This window comes from Gallinula chloropus (assembly GCF_964237585.1).
Source record: "Gallinula chloropus genome assembly, chromosome: 1".
Classification (NCBI taxonomy): domain Eukaryota; kingdom Metazoa; phylum Chordata; class Aves; order Gruiformes; family Rallidae; genus Gallinula; species Gallinula chloropus.
This window is the reverse complement of record NC_140085.1, coordinates 93,249,282-93,266,609: the sequence shown is the minus strand read 5'-3', so window position 1 is coordinate 93,266,609 and position 17,328 is coordinate 93,249,282. Positions and strand designations below refer to the sequence as shown.

General features: G+C 43.6%; 1 protein-coding gene across 1 annotated transcript in view; it reads left to right on the top strand.

The window, feature by feature from the left end:
- IMPG2 (interphotoreceptor matrix proteoglycan 2) overlaps positions 1-17,328 on the top strand; it is a gene marked incomplete at both ends in the record, with an annotated part of 56,286 nt that overhangs the window by 27,303 nt on the left and 11,655 nt on the right. Inside the window, 7 exons of the mRNA XM_084276867.1 lie at positions 4,606-4,652; positions 5,106-5,197; positions 8,813-8,974; positions 11,762-11,820; positions 13,184-13,201; positions 15,150-15,394; positions 15,969-16,051. Coding sequence (XP_084132993.1) covers positions 4,606-4,652; positions 5,106-5,197; positions 8,813-8,974; positions 11,762-11,820; positions 13,184-13,201; positions 15,150-15,394; positions 15,969-16,051 — 706 coding nt within the window. The remainder of the gene's footprint in view (positions 1-4,605; positions 4,653-5,105; positions 5,198-8,812; positions 8,975-11,761; positions 11,821-13,183; positions 13,202-15,149; positions 15,395-15,968; positions 16,052-17,328) is intronic.

The window sequence follows — 17,328 nt, the reverse complement described above, 5'->3', positions numbered from 1 at the left end:
GGTGTTATTTAAGCCCTTGCTTTTCATTTTCAGCCAGCTCTGAGCTAGAATTTTGTCAGAAAATTGATTAGCTACTGAGGTCTTGTATTGAAAAGCTCCTCAGTATCAGTAAGAACATGTTACCCAGCCTTGGCAAGCCTGTTGGTGCTTATAGGTGATGGTTGGCTATGCTCTAAATGGCAGCAACCTTGCTTTTCAAGACTCTCCCGGGTGCCCCAGGGCCTGGTTTGAGCCCTGCAGCTGGGCTGCTGCTACCTCAGGGAAAACATGTTTAAGAAGGGAAGAAGCACTGCACAGGGAAAAGGGTAAGGAATAAAACAGGTTAGAAGTGGCAGCACAGGGAACTTCAAGGCAGAGGAGGATGACACTCCATTCTGGAGCAAGTATTCCCTGCAGGGTGTGGAGCACTCGTGCTGAAGCAGGTAGATATTACCTGAAGGAACTGCTGCCCCCACAGAGCCCAGACTGGGTAGAGTCGTCAAAAGTGAAGGTGAGCCTCCAAAAAGGTGGAGGAAAGGTGGTGTTTTAATGTTTGTTTCTCAGTATCCAAATCTATTTATATATGATAACTTAATTTTCCTTGAGGTGGAGGTAATTGGTAAGCACTCTCCTGGTTTTATCTCAGCCCATGAACTCTTTAATCTGATTTTCTTGCCTGTCTCATTGAGAAGAAGGCATGAGAGAGCACCTGGGGTGGGCATCTGGCCCTTATACAACACTAACCCACCACAAAATTTGGTCCACACCTGAGTTGGTCAGATGGCCTTTTAGGTCTTTTCGAGATGCCCTAACTTACAGCAGACCTCTGCAAGAGGCTGGCAGGGATAATGTGGGATTCATGGGAGACTAGTGCTTTGTAAGGCAGCAACTGGAGGTCTGGAGTGCCTGGAGGCCCTTTGAAGTATAGTGGGCACTGACCCAAGGACAGCTCTATCAAGTCCTGTGATTCTCAGGTTAAAGCACGGAGCCTAAATTATTTAACCACAGCAAATCATGTTTCTCACTGTCCCCTTCCCAAGAAGAGGGAGCTGATATGTCATGTTTATACCTGGGTTTGAGCACTTCAGCTAAAGAGAAAGGTTACAAATCCTGTAGCAGAGCTGTTGCACTGCACTGCTCAACATCTTTGTTGGTGACACAGACAGTGGGATAGAGTGCATCCTCAGCAAGTTTGCTGATGACACCAAGCTGTGTGGTGAGGTTGACATGCTGGAGGGAAGGAATGCCATCTAGAGGGACCTTGATAGGCTTGAGAGGTGGGCCTGCATGAAACTCGTGAAGTTCAAGGCCAAGTACAAGGTCCTGCACATTGGTCAGAGCAATCCCAAGCACAGCTACAGTCTGGGCAGAGAATGGGTTGAGAGCAGCCCTGAGGAGCAGGGCTTGGGGAAGCTCAACACGAGCTGGCAGTGTGCGTTAGCAGCTCAGAAGGCCAACTGTGACCTGGGCTGCATCAGCAGGTGAAGGGAGGTGATTCTGCCCCTCTGCTTTGCTCTTGTGAGACCCCACCTGGAGTACTGTGTCTAGCTCTGGGGTCCCTAGTACAAGAAAGACATGGAGCTGTTGGAAGTGAGTCCAGAGGAGGGCCACAAAGACGACTGGGGGGGTTGGAGCACCTCTCCTGTGAAGCCAGGCTGAAAGAGTTGGGCTTGTTCAGCCTGGAGGAGAAGGCTCCGAGGAGGCCTAATTGTGGCCTACCAATACTTAAAGGGATCCTACAGGAAAGTGGGAGAGGGATTGTTCATTGGGGAACGCAGTGGTAGGACAATGGGTAATGGGTTCAAGCTGAGAGGGCAGTTTTAGGTTAGACATTAGGAAGAAATTCTTTACTATGAGGGTGGTGAGGCACTTGAACAGGTTGCCCAGAGAGGCTGTGGAAGCTCCATCCCTGGTAGTGCTCAAGGTCAGGCTGGATGGGGCTTTGGGCAACCTGGGCTAGTGGGGGTTGTCCCTGCCCGTGGCAGGGTGGTTGGAACTAGGTGTTCCTTGAGGTCCCTTACAACCCAAACTATTCTGTGACTTTATGATCCCTTTGCGCTTGATGAACCTTAGTTATACCAAAGAGCTTGTAATAAATAAAATTCCAGATTGTTTCACCCCTCCTGAAAAGCAAAATCATATTTGCTTCTGAACATACCATCGTTAAATATGGTGTGCTAAAATGCTTTATTTATGCATGCTGTAAGTTGGTGAGGCTCTGGTAGGGGTGTAATCTAATGCCTCTTGAAATTGGTAAGAGGAATGCATCCTTGGAGGTAGGTGATTTGTAATTGGGAAATATTTCATCTAACCAATTAATAATGAAGTGATAATTTTCATTTTAGTTCTAAGATCATAAACAAGTAAGGAAACTAAACATCTCTAGAATATAACTAGCATTCTAAAATATAAACACCATTCTTAAGAAAAATCTAAATCCTTTTAATGTAGAATTTTTAGGTTGTTTTTTAGCAGAATTTTGCAGTTTTTGAGTGAGTTCCTTGTGACTCTTTGTACATGTGATGGCAATGGCAGAGAGAATAGGAGAGGATACGTCATCTAAATTATCCTTCCCAGTAAATTTTGGCTTTCCAGGCTTGGAAGTCATTCCAAGATTTACTGAGGTTATCAAAAAATTGGTGGAGGATTACCTTGCACTGTGCTGGCTGCAAACAGGTACCAGTGTCCACGAGATGGAAGCAGACACAAATAACTGTACATTTCGAAGCTTGCGTATAGCTCATTGGCTTTGGTTGCTTGAGAAAATACTTGAAGGTTTTGTTTAAACTCTTGAGTAAGTATTTTCTGCTGTGTTCATCTGGAGAATATTTTACTTTCCATTAATATTTTATAATTGTTAGGTAGATCTCACCCTGTCAGTTTAAAATTCCCTGAACTTACTGAATTTTGGTACAGTTAATCATTATGCGTGGGACTAGCCTGTGCCTCTGGGGAAAGGGTGAGTGAAAAGATTCTTGGCTTATGTAGAAAAATTCATCAGATTTGTCTTCAGGTCTGTTTATTGGCAAGTGTTACATGTCTGTTAGGGGCAAGGGTAGAAAGAGTTTGAGATGTTAACTCAGTGAAACTGTCTCTCGTGTGATTGTGTGCTTGTGCCCTGGTACCTTTAGCATGTAACCTTGGATCTGGTTGTCTGGGTGGTGCTGGAGGCCTTTGATTTTTTTGGACTGATACAGAGACTGATTGTATGTCCTGAAGGAGGCAAAATATCCATCAACTTTGGCTGGAGTTTTGCTAGACAGCAGAGTGCGTAACCAGTCATCAAATATGTGAATCAAAAAGCTAACCTGGCAAGGCTAGGAGGCATGGCTCAGGTAGTATCAGCACTTGTGTATATTACAACAAAGACTGAGGCTTACAGGGAAGCTGGGGAGGGACTGTTTGTCAGGGAGTGTAGTGATAGGACAAGGGGTAATGGCTTTAAACTAGAAGATTTAGATTAGAAGTTAGGAAGAAATTTTTCCCTGTGAGAGCAGTGTGGCCCTGGCACAGGTTGCCCAGAGAAGCTGCGGCTGCCCCCTCCCTGGCAGTGCTCAAGGCCAGGCTGGATGGGGCTTTGGGCAGCCTGGGCTAGTGGAGGGTGTCACTGGCCATGGCAGGGGGTGGGACTGGATGGGCTTTGAGGTCCCTTCCAACGCAGACCAGCCTGTGACTCCTTGCTGCAATGCTTATTTTATGGCACAAGTACGACCACCAATACAAAAAGGACTTCCTTTAGAAGTGAGAGGAATATCTCAATCAAGTCAGCTTTCAGGGTTTTCTGAATTCTCAAGTTCAGTTTCTCTACCTGCACTTAAACCTCCAATCTTACAGATTAGGCTCTGTATATTAAAAATATGACAAAGCTGAAAAATATTTCTTCATTCAAGAAAGATTTATTTCTGTTAGAGCATGTCTCCCATTCTTGGAAACCCGACAGCTGCTGAGGGATAACAGGATTGGCCCCAAGGAGTTTGGGCTTACTCTAAGAGCCGTGTCAAAGCTATTAGTTTTCTTCGAGGCTGTCAGTCTTCATATGATTTTTATCTGAAATGTTTTTCTTTTCCACATTCTGCCTAGAGTTGTTTTATGTGTGTGTGACTGCAATAATTGGCTTTGGAAACTGATGCCTTTGGGAGATTTCCAAATAAGCAGGGTAAAAGTCGCGATGAGAAGAACCCACCTTCTTGCACTGATTTCGGTACAGTTGCGGTCTTCTAGCGCACCGGAGAGTATTTTAAACACCGAGCATTTTATAGACTATTCCCCATTATCTTTGTGCTTTATCTGTGGTCTTTGCATTTGCTTCCTTTACAGAACTGCTAGAAGGCAAAAAGTGTTTTTTGGGGGGACTGCAAGTCAGTTTGGAATGTAAGGAGGCTAGCAGCCCGGAGAGGCCTACAGTTTGTTGTGTGATGCAAGTGACCTGTCTGAGTTGCAAAAGACAACTGAATTATTGCAAAGCCCCAGTCTTTATGAGGCTACTGGCAAAGCAGTGTTACAACAAAGTTATTCTGCAAAAGTGCTTTCTGTTGTGGCAGCAGAATCACAAATTAATCAAAAACTGAAAAATCTATCCCACCATGTCCAACTTCAATTTCTGGTTTTGTTTTTATTTAGCAGCAGTGAGACTTCAACTCCAGCTTCGGATGCTGATGTTACCACATTAAGAGGTCAGTTTTCATCTTACTCCTCTCAAGGCTGATTCTGAATCACTAGAAAATTGTGAAATTTGATAGCGCTTGGATTTGAGAAAGAGCTGTGAATTTTTGCATCCCAAATAATGCTGTTTGTGATCTGGCATTATGTTACATGCTGATATTTTGTTACCCTAGGAATCATTAAAATTCTACTTGAGAAATTAGCTCTGGGCACTTTTTACTGCACTTAATGTTCGCCAGAGTACATCTGCCTAGGCAGAGCATTAGCATTATCTTCTGATTAGTGCATTTGATATTTTTCTCAAGTTCTTGAGGCGTTTCCTGCATTGTTTCTGTCACGATGATGAGAATAGGAATCAAATTTTACGTTGCTTTGTGCTTGCTGAACTACTGCTGCGTGTTATCTTTGTGTCCATGGGTACGAAAACCCCCAAGCCAAGTAATACTGCTCTCTTCCAATCACAGATGCAGCTGCCAACGTTCCTCCCCCTCATGAGATGTCTGTTGAGAGTCCTGCGGGTGGTACTGTCCGTGCGACTGAAGATGCGGACACTACCGTGAGCGTTTGCTTCCCATTCGGTTCAGCATTCTGTTGCCTTTTCTAAATAACACTGCCTGTGGTCACTTCCGTTTCCTAGCACTTAAAGGTGGTGTTAGCACAGTGAGTTAACACAAATGAAGATTGCCTAAAAACAGGGCAACTTTAGGAAGTTTTAAAATAATTTGCTGGGTGGATATTTTTCATTTGTAGAAGCTTTGCAATGCTGCTTCCCCCACAGTGAGAGAGAATGCTCCTCTCCTCAGCTGGGCAGAGGAGATGAAGTAAAAAGAAGGGCTCATGGGTCAAGATAAGGACAGGGAGAGATTGTTCACCAATTACTATTGTGGGTGAAGCAAACTTGACTTGGAGAAATTAGCTTCATTTATTACCAATCAAATTAGAGAACAGTAATGAGAAATAAACCCAAATCTTAAAGCCACTTTCCTACCTAACAATTTTCTCTACCTTCTCCCCCAGAGTGGTGCAGGGAATGGGGGGTGCGATCAGTTCATCACACATTGTCTCTGCCGCTCCTTCCTCTTCAGGGGGAGGACTCCTCATGCTCTTCCCCTGCTCCAGCCTGGGGTCCCTCCCATGGGAGACAATTCTTCATGAACTGTTCCAGCATGGGCTCCTCTCTCCATAGGTCCGCAGGTCCTGCCAGTATCCTGGTCACAGCCCCTTTCAGGCATATACCTGTTCCACTGTGGAGTCCTTCATGGGCTGTAACTGGATATCTGTTCACGGTCATCCTCCTGGAGCTTGAGGGGGGACAGCCTGCCTCACCATGATCTTCTCCACGGCCTGCAAGAGAATCTCTGCTCCAGTGCCTGGAGTGCCTCCCCTTCCTCCTCCTTCACTGACTTTGGGGTCTCCAGAGCTGTTTCACATATTCTCAATCTGCTCTCTTTTTCCCCCTTCTGAACTATGTTATCCCAGAGGCTTTGTCACTGGCACTGATGGGCTTGGCCTCAGCCAGTGGCAGGTCCATCTTGGAGCTGGTTGGTATTAGCCCTGACACACACAGTGGAAGCTTCTAGCAGCTTCTCACAGATGCCTATCTATAGCCACACCCACTCCCAAACCCTTGCCATGCAAAACCAATACAACCATAAAATGCTGTAGATGTGTTTTGAGGGTGTGTGTGGTACAGCTGTTTAGGTCAGAGGAGAGGTGGCCTTGAAGATTCCTTCTATTTTTTGCTTCTTTTCCTCTGCTACCAAAGATGAACTTTTGTTTACCCTCACCTTGACATTGAAGCCAAACTCCCAAGACAGGGAAGCCTCTATCAAGTACTTAAAAATGCCTCCATAATTCAGAAGTGCCAGCCGCTACATGGGTCCCAGGGAAGTATTTGCTTCCAGGAAACAGCTTCTCTACGTTAAAATTTAAGCCTAAGTTCTAGTTTCTAACTACAGTATTCTCGGGCCTACATGAATGAAGGAGATTTTGCACACCAGTCATATGAATCAGCTGGCTTTTGTTTTGCTTATAAGCAGGAAGCTCTCAGTGGATTTACGGAGAAGCTTACAGAGCTGCACATGGCTCAAGTGGAAGCTGATTTATGGTACTGGGTTTCGCTCTGCGCTGCTCTGTAAGTAGTGTGGCCACAAAACAAAGCTGGGCCAAACTGTACTTTCTTCTAGAGCTTTCAAGGCTGGCTCTGGAGGTCTGATACTGTTCTTCCAAGAATGGAGCAGGCAGACAGCTTCTGACTCCAGTCCAGGGTCTGAATTTATATGATGTACCAAGAAGACCTGTGGTTTGGTCCCATGTACACCATTATTCCTTTTTTGAAATGGGGCTGCCTGAGCTATTTCTGTCTGAGCAGAGAACAGGGCACTCAGTAAATCAGAAAGAAACCAGAATTAGATTGCTGCTGCTGCTATGGTGTTTTCACCCTATACAGTTACAGCACACCTCATCATTGCTTTGGACGGCCAAAATGCATGGCAGGTTACAAGACCAAGAGTGAGCAGAGCTCATCATCAGTGCTCTACGTTGGCTGTGCTTTTGGTTTTGGGGGACTGATAAATGATTGAAGCTACATAGCGTTGCCAACAGCCTTACAGTAGCAGCGCGTATATAGCTGCTATGCATGTGACTCTCACATGCTGACTGGCTTTAAGCACTGTGCCGGTTGTTATGGTCCTTAACTGAGGTTATGCTTACTTAGTAAAAAAAGGGAAGGGGAGGAGGATGAGAATTTAACTGATAATTTTTAGAGGGCCCCTAAACTATGTACAAGCTGCTCACTGATGGCAGCTAAACTTTCTGGAGAAAGAGTTTTCCCTTTCCTGCACCGTACATAACGCAGGCTGCAGTGTCGCTGGAGTGGTCTGGTTGGTTGGCTCACTTTCTTTTCCTTTTTAATGGGGAAAAAGCAACAACTGCATGTAAATAGCCAAAGACTGTTTGGCTCAGGTTAACTGAAGCCAGCCCTCCCTTCCCTTCCCTCCTGCACAAATCTCATTTTATTGTTTTAGAACAAAACCACAAACCTATCTGGTTTTTCTCATGAATTTCAGCGTACCACAAGGAACAATGTCCTGGTTGTGAAATGCTGGGCAACTAAGCAGAGAGTGTTCTTCCTGTGTTGCTCAGTCATTCAAATTAGATTAAAACTTGGAATTCACTGATGCCTGTGGCAACCATGATAGCTACAGGCGTCCCTGGTGCATCGTACAGCCACTACCGTGTGGTTCTTTGGCGACTGTAGACCTACCATTCGAAGCCCACCACTTCAGCTCAGCAGAGGCCCCTGTAGATCTCCCAATGCCTGTTGTATATCTGGGAGGAACCTTCACTTACTGAGGCTGAACAGCACAGGGTGTTGTCCCAAATATAGATCTTGGCAATGGTAACTTGTCTTCCAGGTGGGATAGCAAGTAGGAGCCTAGTGATAGATGAGTAAATTTGGGGTAAAACAGTCTATTGCTGATGGGGCTCAAGTTTGTGTATCCACAGTTGTACTTTAAATTTCCTTGTGAACATCCCATACAACTGGATTTCTGTTTGTAGCTGAGGTCAATTAGTTGGCCTTGCACTAAAGATGTGCAAATGGGAACCAGAATTATCTGCCATACAAAATTCTCACTAAGTGTTCCTGCTTAGTAGATTGCCTGATCAGATGCCACCCCTGTCCCTGAGGCTTTGTGAGTGCCCCATTATAGTGCAAGGCAAACAGGTATGCTGACAGCTCAAGTGAGCACACTGTGCTTTGCACTGCGGTTTTCACCTGTCATTAAGCATATCTGTGACCATCAGTGTGGCCCACCAATAGTGCCTGGAGGCATTCCTGTCCATGCAGCTTTTACTGAGATGGCTCAGGTTTTTGGCCCTGTCATGAGCCAGAGAAACCTTCAGGTATGCAGGAGCTGGGAAGGAATCTGGGCCACATAAGAAAGATGTTTGGACCCAAGTTTTGGAGTGTCATGTGTTATTGATGGCTGGGGGACTGTTATGTACATACACATATCTAAGGATGCTTTTTACAGGACAGGAAGGAATCTGGTCTGTGGTGAGTAACAAGGATTTATTTCTTGGGGGGAAAAAAAACCCCAAACAACAGGCAAACCAAAAAGCATTAAATTGTTACCTCTTGTTTTCTTCCTTCTTCCTTTCTTTCCAGATCAATAATGAGATAAAGAAGCAGGATGAGAAAATAGTGAGACCTGTAACTGAGCAGATGATTGAGTTCAGCATTTTGATTGTTGGTGAAAAGTACAGTGAGGAGCTGAGGGACCCAGCTGCTGTGAAGCGTCAGCTGCTCTCAGAACAATTCATTTCTCAGGTAATTAGCTTCCCTGGCCTCCTTTTCTTTTTGCTGGCTCTGAAAACCAGTTGCAGCACGTAGCATCCATGTTAGGACTGCCTGTCTTCTCATGGGCTTTGCAGAACCAGTTTAGGGCTTTTGTTGCAGGCTGGAAAATATTCCCCCATGATAAGACTGCACCATTCTGTCTGACATGCTGCCTTTTGGAAGAAGCAGAGTGCCGTATGTCGTGTGTAGCACACCAGTTGCCAAGCCCAAATTACTCTAGTTGTCTTTTAGTGTTTCTCATGAAATAGCCTGCTATCATTTTTGCAGGCAAAAGAGGTAAAAGTATGCTTTTGGGAGGATCAGAAAATTATGCCAAACCCCTGAATGGGGACATACTTTAAATGGAACCTTTCAGAGGGACTGCTTGCTCTCTCCCCCTCATTTTCTGATTTCCTTAATTTACTTTGCTTTGTGTTAGCAAAAGAAACTAAGCCAGATGTTGTTAATACATGAAAAACATTTCCACTTATTTTAGTCCTTTTTAAAGACCTATTTCTACCCGAGCTACCTTTGCCCTTACAATCCTTTCAGAATTTTTTGGCGCCTCTCCCTGTCAGTCTTACTGCACTAGAGCTTTTAAACTCACAGAGAACTGACAAGATTCTTTCTTGTTTCTTGATGCCACTTCATTAGTTCTTAAACTTTTGGGACTTGAAAAATCTTAAAGATACATTTAACACAACCAGTCTGCCTAGAGTTTATTTCATTGCTTTCTAATCTCACTGTACAGTTCAGATTCTTCTATAATGCAATTGGCTTGAAACTGGGGAGTGGAAAATGTGATTTGAGGGTCTTAGCAAACCAGCCTGCCTGCACTCTCAAGTGGCATGACCCAAATTGACTGCTGGCCAGAGCCGTCATCCTGTGCTGAGGTAGGCAGCTCCAGTAATTCAGGTATAGCGCCGCACTAGCGTGGAGGGCAGGCAGAAGGCACACAGGTCCATCAGCATTGGCTCTGGGTCTCCTACAGACCGCGACCACTGAAATGGGATGTAGCACATCCTAACGATTACGCGGTGTCTGGATTTTGGACTCTATAAGAAACTGCCTATAGAGAGTAGGTGATACATTGGGAAACCAGAAGTCGCAAGAGCAGAACTTGCTCATTACTGCGGCGCAGGAGCAACCTGTCTTCCAGTGGGTCATTGTGCAGGGCAGTGAGGTGCTCTCTGAAACCTAGGCTCCTCGCTTCGGCACGTTTTGAAACGCTCCAGCCAGTTCTTAAACACATGCTTAAATCCCACTGGCGTCAGTGGGAATGAATCATGGCTTAGACTGTTAGGCACCTACTTGAAAGAAAAAATACATATCTGCATATACATATAAATAAGTACATATATGCCTGGTTTATTAAAAATTGATTTCAAGTTAATTTTAATGGAAATTTGACAGTTTTGTTTGTATGCTACAAATAAAATTACTAGCCACCAATACTCAAATGCATATTTAAAGCACAATCACAGTGCTGTCTCCCAACTTCCCTCTCCCTATTGTTTCCAACATTTAAAATTTTTGCTCTATTATGATGGTAATTTCATTACCACTATTTTCTTGGGGCAGTGAATTTGTCTTTCCTTTCTCTTGGGAGAAGCATCTAGGGTACCATACAACAGCACACCATGAGAGGCTTATGCTTTCTCTAGCTTTGCTACCTTCTTAGTCCCATTTAGTTGGGGGCTCTCTCTTTAACCCCTTTTACTAGGGCTAATCCTATGCCAGATCCTGGGCCAGGTGGGAAAGAGATATACTCTTCACTGCAGCCAAAAAGCATCACCACAACTGTCACAAGTTGCTAGCGTAGACTAGACGTCTTAATTTTCCTAGTTGTGTAGCCAAGTAGCAATGCCATAGTGTGTGTGGAAGAAATGTCAGATGGGACAGCGTCCACCTGGCACACGGACCTTCCACTCCTTTGATCCCTTGCCTGGTTTTCTCTGTGCTTGGATAAAGAAGCTCTTGCAAAACAGTAAGTCGGCAGCACATTGATTGTTTTAAGTCCCATCAGAGACAGTTTAAAAATAGGGTGACTGGGGAGGGGAAGAAGAATTTGAGGAGTAAAAAATAATCCTCAACTGGCAAGGATCTTTTGGGAGGAAAGAAACCCACCCAAACTGGGATTGAACCTTCAGTATTCTGTTCCTTGTTTTTGTCTTGTGTAACACAGTTGGCTATTGAATTGGGACTGGCCATGCTGCCATTTTGCTGCCCCCAATCGTCTTGTTTTTGAGTATCACTCGAGTCACTGCTGAGCCCTTCGTATGTTAATGGCAGCCATGTTTTGCACTGGGTGAGGCATTAGTGCCTTCTCAAAGTCTGAGAGGTCCCTGTTCCTCTGGCAGCCACTTCTTTAGGAGGTTGCACCTCTAATTTAAGTTGCTAAGGTACAAAGCATTTTCCTGAATTCTTTTTAATCCAAAGAGGTCTGGGAAGTATCAGAAAACTTTTGGGCAGAGAAGTGTTTGTGCTGCTTAAATAAAAGAAAGAATATGGCCTGCTGTGGGCAGGGCAGATCTCTGCAGAGTCTCTTTGAATTTCCCCCCTTTGAATGCTTCGGTACAGATCTTGGGGAAGGCTGCATGTTGTTCTTTGTACTTTTTCAATAGTGAAACAATGTCACCAGAACCTGTTTATCTATAGAGAGAATGTTCACTCATTTTTAACCTGTTAGATGTAACAGATGAGATACATTTCGAGGCTTTTTTCACTAAATAAGCAGAGGAAATCTGTATTAAGCTCTTTGTTTTCCCCTCAAAATAGATTGAAAGTGTATTTGAAGGACTACCTGGATACAAGAGCATCCATGTCCTGGATTACAGGTAAAATGATACTGATGCATACGTGGGGATTGAAACTGATCATGTGTGATGGCGCGATGTGCTAGCACCACACTTAGAAGAACATCGGGCATGTATGTGGGAGTCCCTGGGGTGTCTTAACCAAAGGATGAGGGCTTTTATATTTTGTACCTCTGTATACAGAGGTTGAAATAGAAATACAGAACTGTATGTAAATATAATTATCTCCTTTTGGCTCCTGGCATCCACTGGAGTGTCTCACGTGGTGTGCTTGCCTTGATTTTAAAACAAGGCATTCTTCTTCAAGGTTCTATCCTAAATTTGTGAGAGGTCTTTTCTAATTTAAAATTAGATAGCTGATAATCCTTCAGTATTGTTGCCATGTCCTAGTGTTAAACAAGGAAGAACACCAAAAACCCTTTTTGGAAAAATGCAGTGTATTTAAATTTTTGTTTAAGCTTATTAATGTTCATTTGGGATAATAACTCTAAAAGTTGCTGTCTGAGATATGTAAAGGTCTTTCTCTCTTTGATCAAAGGTGGGCGAAATGTTTGATAAATGATATGCAGTGATTTAACTATTCTTACAAATATTTTTTTTTAAGACTGGTTTCCTCAAATCAATTTGTGCTTTGGAATGACACTTTAAATTAATTTGAGGAAAAAGGGGATCCTGCATGTTATGCATCAAATGCCTGATGTCTGAGTTTTGGGTACATGGATCACAAATTACAATGTAACTTTCAGAACATAATGAGGCTGTTCACAAGTTAATCTAAATTGTGTTTTCTTCAAGACTTTGTAAACTGCGTTTCTTAGAAATAGTTTGCTGTAATATTCTAGCTGGAATGCATGCAGGTAAGGAAACAGTTACAGCGAGGGAAGTTTTATGGTTGAACTCCAGACTGTGTTCGATTCGCAGGCTGGAAGGTTGCAAAACCTTCCATCTTGGTATCTGCAGCCTAATCTGCTTGCATGCTCCTGCTTCATTTGAGAAGGCAAATAAAAAAGGTTGGTATCCCTGGCCAAGCACCAGACCTCTGCGGTGCATGACTGAGGAAAAAAAGTGTGTGTAAAGTAAAGGTTTAGGTAGAGTTAGTGTGCCTGGATTTTCTTGGTACTGGTGGCAATTTAGCTGGATTATTTGCCATGCGTTGAGATGGCTCCACTCTGCCAGTGACTGATGGGAAGTACCTCACTTCAGCAAAGCAGAATGGTTTGCAGTGTAGGGCAATATCTATGCAATTTACAACCATTTTGCTGTTTGCTTTTTCCAATTTGCATGCCCTCTAGAACACCAAAGTAGATTCATTAAAGATAGAAGACTTAAAGGAAATTATAACATTAATTTAACAGGTTTTGTTGTTTTTTGTTTCTATATTCAGCTCTTCTGAGGAGGACAGGTAAAGACAAACTTTTTTTTATAGCTATTGTCATAATACAGATGGGAAAACAGATTTAACTGGAGGACGCTGTTTTGGGGATTTATAGTTTTGGCTCCAGAGTGACATAGTTTTCCAGCATAAATATTTGGGGGTGGGGGGATGGTCTTACCAGAAACTGCAAGTAACTCCTTTGTTTTGATTATGGATAAACCTGATTTGTTTATTTATGTCTAAATTACATAAAAAATACTTGGGAAAAGTCTTCTGAAACACAAGTCAACTACTGGGCTAGCTGAAGTACAGAAGTCTCTTTTCTGGAGAAAACAAATTTGCTTAATGATGACTCAAGGTCTTTGCAACAAAGTCCTTAATAAATACAGGAAGATGATTACTACAGAAATTACAGTACATGAGAAAACCATAGTTCTCCAGAAAAGGCAGTTGGCTTAGCTGCTTCAAGGCCAGAGGTGCCGTACAGCTTAGCAGTAGTTTTATAAGGGTTCCTTAGCAGAAGAAGAAGAAGTCTGGACTTGTTTCTCATCAGACATATGCAGGTAAAGCATCCAAAATTTTCCTCGAGTATTTTAAGAATTTCACAAGGCAGAGAATGAACTGCAGCCTTTAACTTACTAGGTGTATTACTTTCTTTTGTGTATTTCTCAGCAAAGGCCTAACCAGTTTCCACAGTTTTACAAAGAATGGGCATTTTAATTTTCAAAGAAAGGTTAGAAAACAGACCTCTTCACAAACAGTAGTGACTTAAAGCCACCCTCTCCTATCCTGCACTTCTGCAGGCTAAGTTGCATGCAACTATTCACAGAGCCTAAGTTCCAAGCCCCAGATGTTTTAGCCCTTTCCAGACAGATGGTGGTGTCATAGTTATTCTTTAGGAATTATTAACTGCAACTGATGGCAGAGCTGTATTAAATCCGAATGTCAACTCTAAGGAGTGTGCCGTATTCCATCTCTGCCGTGCCCATGGTGAGCCTTCGGTGGGCTCATCTCAATGACAGAGCCAGCAGCAAAGCTCCAGCAGGTTCCTGGTTTTAGTCAGTGCTTTTGCTTGTTATGTCTCTCTTGTACCTGGGGCTTCGGAGACTTCTCTGACCAGAGGCATTACTTTAGCAATCCAATCCAGCTTTGTGAAATGAGGACAAGCTGTCTTGGGAGCACACACTTCAAAGATGACATCCTTTTCTTGCTGTGCCCTGTGTATGTTCTAGAGGTCCCTTGTGCTTATGCCCAGTGTAAGGTAAACCTGACTGCTGCCTACACTGCCATGAGGGAAAGGACATCCATCAGGAAACAAAGATTAAGAACGTGGAGGAGAGTTAATATCAAAAAAGCTAATCTGTGCATAGATATAGAATTTAGTTCAAGAATGTGTGATCAAATGAGTCTGGAAAAATGTTCCCACTTAACAGCTGTATTATATAATTAAATTAAATCATTGCTATTAAAGATACTATTTCAAGCAGATTGACGCTGCACAGTGACAGTGATCAGGGATCACTCTTCAATTCTGTAGATTGCTACTATATACAGCCTGTTTTTTCCTGGTGGTTTTTGTATCTCAGAGCCCTTCCCATCATTGGCATGATCTTAAAACCCTTGCTCCAACTGCTGCGTGCTGGGTGGGCCCATCAGTGATGCTGGCAGAAAGCCAGTGGTTTGGTCTGCTTGTGGTCTGTCTGCCGTTTGCTCGTGGAGATACAGGACTGGGACAGGACCAGATGTCAGGTTCTGGTTGCCTTTGCCTGGAGAACTGTGCAGCACTGGGAAGCACAGGCAGGCAGACGCAAGTGTGGTGAAAAGAATAAACCTGTTTTTATTTAGAACCCTTTAAAGCAATATATTTTTATATTAACAAAGGTTCTTGGGAAAAAAAATCAATGGGCGTGTGTGCTGTTTGTTGGAAAACCTTGGATCTCTCATCTGTGTTCTCTTTCTCTTTGTACAACTGAAGTGGGGTGGAAGTTCACTATGCCGTTACGTTTGATGGAAAAGCCATCAGCAATGCCACCTGGGACCTGATTAACCTCCATTCCAACAAGGTGGAGGACAACTCCTTTATGGGCATAGAGGATAATCCCACGGTTGTGTACACCATTGGTGATTTCCGAGATTATATTGTTGAAATCCTCCAGAAAAACGCCTTGCTTGAAAACACTTCCTTGGCTTTAGACCCCAACTCTCTCCAGCTTACTAATGGTAGGTACTGCTTGTGATGTGTCGGTGGGCCACATGTCTGGAGCTTCTTAAATTTCAGATGAGTGAACTATTCAGCTTGTGTTGCTCTGATCGTAACCAGGACAAATTGCTAGCCGTCGTGTCTAAGTCTTAATCCATTATACTAGCCTCCTCTTTTTGACACCTATAACATTTGTGGTATGCAATTTTAGCAATATTCCCCAAAATTAACAGTAATAGAAGGGAAGTGTCATTGACATGATGCACATTGCTCCAAGATGACTTTCAGCTTAGTAGCCCTATATTGGACTTGAGCAGCACAAGGGGAATACCTGGTTTATTGCTGAATAATCAGTGATCCTGCTGGAGGTGGTGGAGGCCAGCTGTCCACCCTTCTGCTCTCATCTTTCCTGTGTGCTTCCTGTAAGTGATCTCAGGGCATTTCCAGAAACAGAATCTCTCTGGAAAACTCTTTGGAAAGATTTTATTCACAAATCTGAGATGAGGGAGAGTTTTTCAGTGAGTCTTCAAAAAACAACTTCCTCACTCTACTACTACTGCAGCCTTTAGATCCCAAGTATTTATATTTTCACAGTGAAAGAAATACTGCACCCGATACCAGAAGACCTGGCCTGGATTACTGAACATCCAGTTGTGCTGGAGCACTCAGAGTTTGATGTGAGTATGGTTCTCAGCGGTGGCCTTTGGACACATTCTGATACTTAGCAAAGTGACATTGCAGCCAGCACCCAGAGCTGCTCTGTCCTGCATGTTGTTTGTGCAGAATAAGGAGCAGTGAAGGCCCTGGTGAAATCCCCACCTAATAACCTGATACCTGTTGCACAAAGGTTTTCTGTGACCACCTCCTGTTACATGGCAGTTCCGTGTTCCCGGCTGTACAGCCAGGCCTTGCTGGCTAGGTTTCCTTTGTCTGGTTTTCATCACGTTTAGACAGTAAATTGCTCTAAAGACAAGGTTCTTCCCACAACACTACTTTTCTTTGGAAACAGGCATAAGCTCTACAGCTGGCTGCTAGAAGAGAGAAAACAGTGAGTTTCATATGCTCCTTGTGTAACTGTGTTGCTTTCCCTGAAAGTTCTCAGATCCCCTAATGCCAGCAAAGGAAATGCAGGCTAATAGGCAATCCTTCCCTCCTCTCCTTGCTTCCTCCCTCTCCACCCTCTCCCTCCCTTTTTTTTTTCCTCCTCTTGAAATTGTAGTTATCTCCTCTGATTACCTCTAGCATAATCCTGGACAGACTGAAGTTCCCCTTTGGACGGGAGATGCAGTATCCCTGTGCATGTCTGTACAGTGCAAAGGGGCTTTGAGCAGGGATACCAAGTCCAGGTGCCAGCAACACTGAGATCAAGTCAGTTGGTTGTGCTGACAGCTACAACTTCTGAATGGTGGAGCATTGACCGTGCTTAACAATTTATCCAGCAGGTTTCTGCTTTGCACTCTCTCGTGTAGCCCCGATGAGCCTTCCAAGTAGAAACGAGCTCAGTTTGTGCCACAAAATCCAGGTCCACCTATGCTCTATAGTAGGTTTGCACACAGTTCACGATGAGGTAATATTGTGAACACAGACACGTTTACTTTCAGGCCAACTTCTGAAGTCTTTATAGAAGCAAAATTTGTAGTCACTTCACAGCACCCAGTCTTGCTACAGTGGTCACAGGCATAATATCCTTAATTTCACGCCATTTTTCCTTAAGGATAATTTCACACCAGGAATCTCACAATCACTGATGTCTAAAATGCAAATTCATATGGATTTGCCATAAATGGCTTAAACGTGGTGTGGGTAAACATGAATTAAAGTTAATTTTCAGGGAAGGGCTCTCTACTAGAGCTATCTAGCTAGATTAAAATGTTACATGTGTTTGTTTTAGTAAGACAAGGAGTTCTGCCATTTTGACATTCTGTCTGTGGATACTCTGATAGATGTGCAGGCA